The 339-nt window shown below is 47.5% G+C and overlaps 1 protein-coding gene across 1 annotated transcript in view; it reads right to left on the reverse strand.

The window, feature by feature from the left end:
- Window positions 1–6: 6 nt before the first annotated feature.
- LOC118331631 (BTB/POZ domain-containing protein KCTD7-like) overlaps window positions 7–339 on the reverse strand; it is a 3,157-nt gene continuing 2,824 nt past the window's right edge. Inside the window, exon 2 of the mRNA XM_035666692.1 lies at window positions 7–207. Within this exon, the coding sequence (XP_035522585.1) occupies window positions 34–207 (174 nt within the window). The 3' untranslated portion in view covers window positions 7–33. The remainder of the gene's footprint in view (window positions 208–339) is intronic.

Consider the following 339-nt stretch of genomic DNA (forward strand, 5'->3'; position numbering starts at 1 on the left):
ACAGCCCTGGTCGGAGGTCACACAAAGCGCTACTCACCCAAAATATGTCCCGTCCCGATCGATGAAGTAGCGCCCGTCGGCGTCACGTGGGATGTAATGGCGTCCGCTGAACATGGCGGCCAACATGGTGTCCTCGAACCGGCGCAGCGTGGACAGGCGAGTGGTGAAGTACGTTCCCCCGACGTTCAGAGAGATGACCTCCGGGAACTTTACAGTGAGAACGGAAAGATAAAAGCTCGTTAATAAAAGAGCTGAACGGCTCTCTCTGAGAATATTTAACTTTAATTTTAAATTGTATATAAACAATAAAGTTTATTTATATAAGTCTGGTTTAATGCT

This window comes from Morone saxatilis, unplaced genomic scaffold (genome assembly GCF_004916995.1).
Source record: "Morone saxatilis isolate NCDOM2014 unplaced genomic scaffold, NCSU_SB_2.0 Contig20, whole genome shotgun sequence".
NCBI classification, from domain to species: Eukaryota; Metazoa; Chordata; class Actinopteri; family Moronidae; genus Morone; species Morone saxatilis.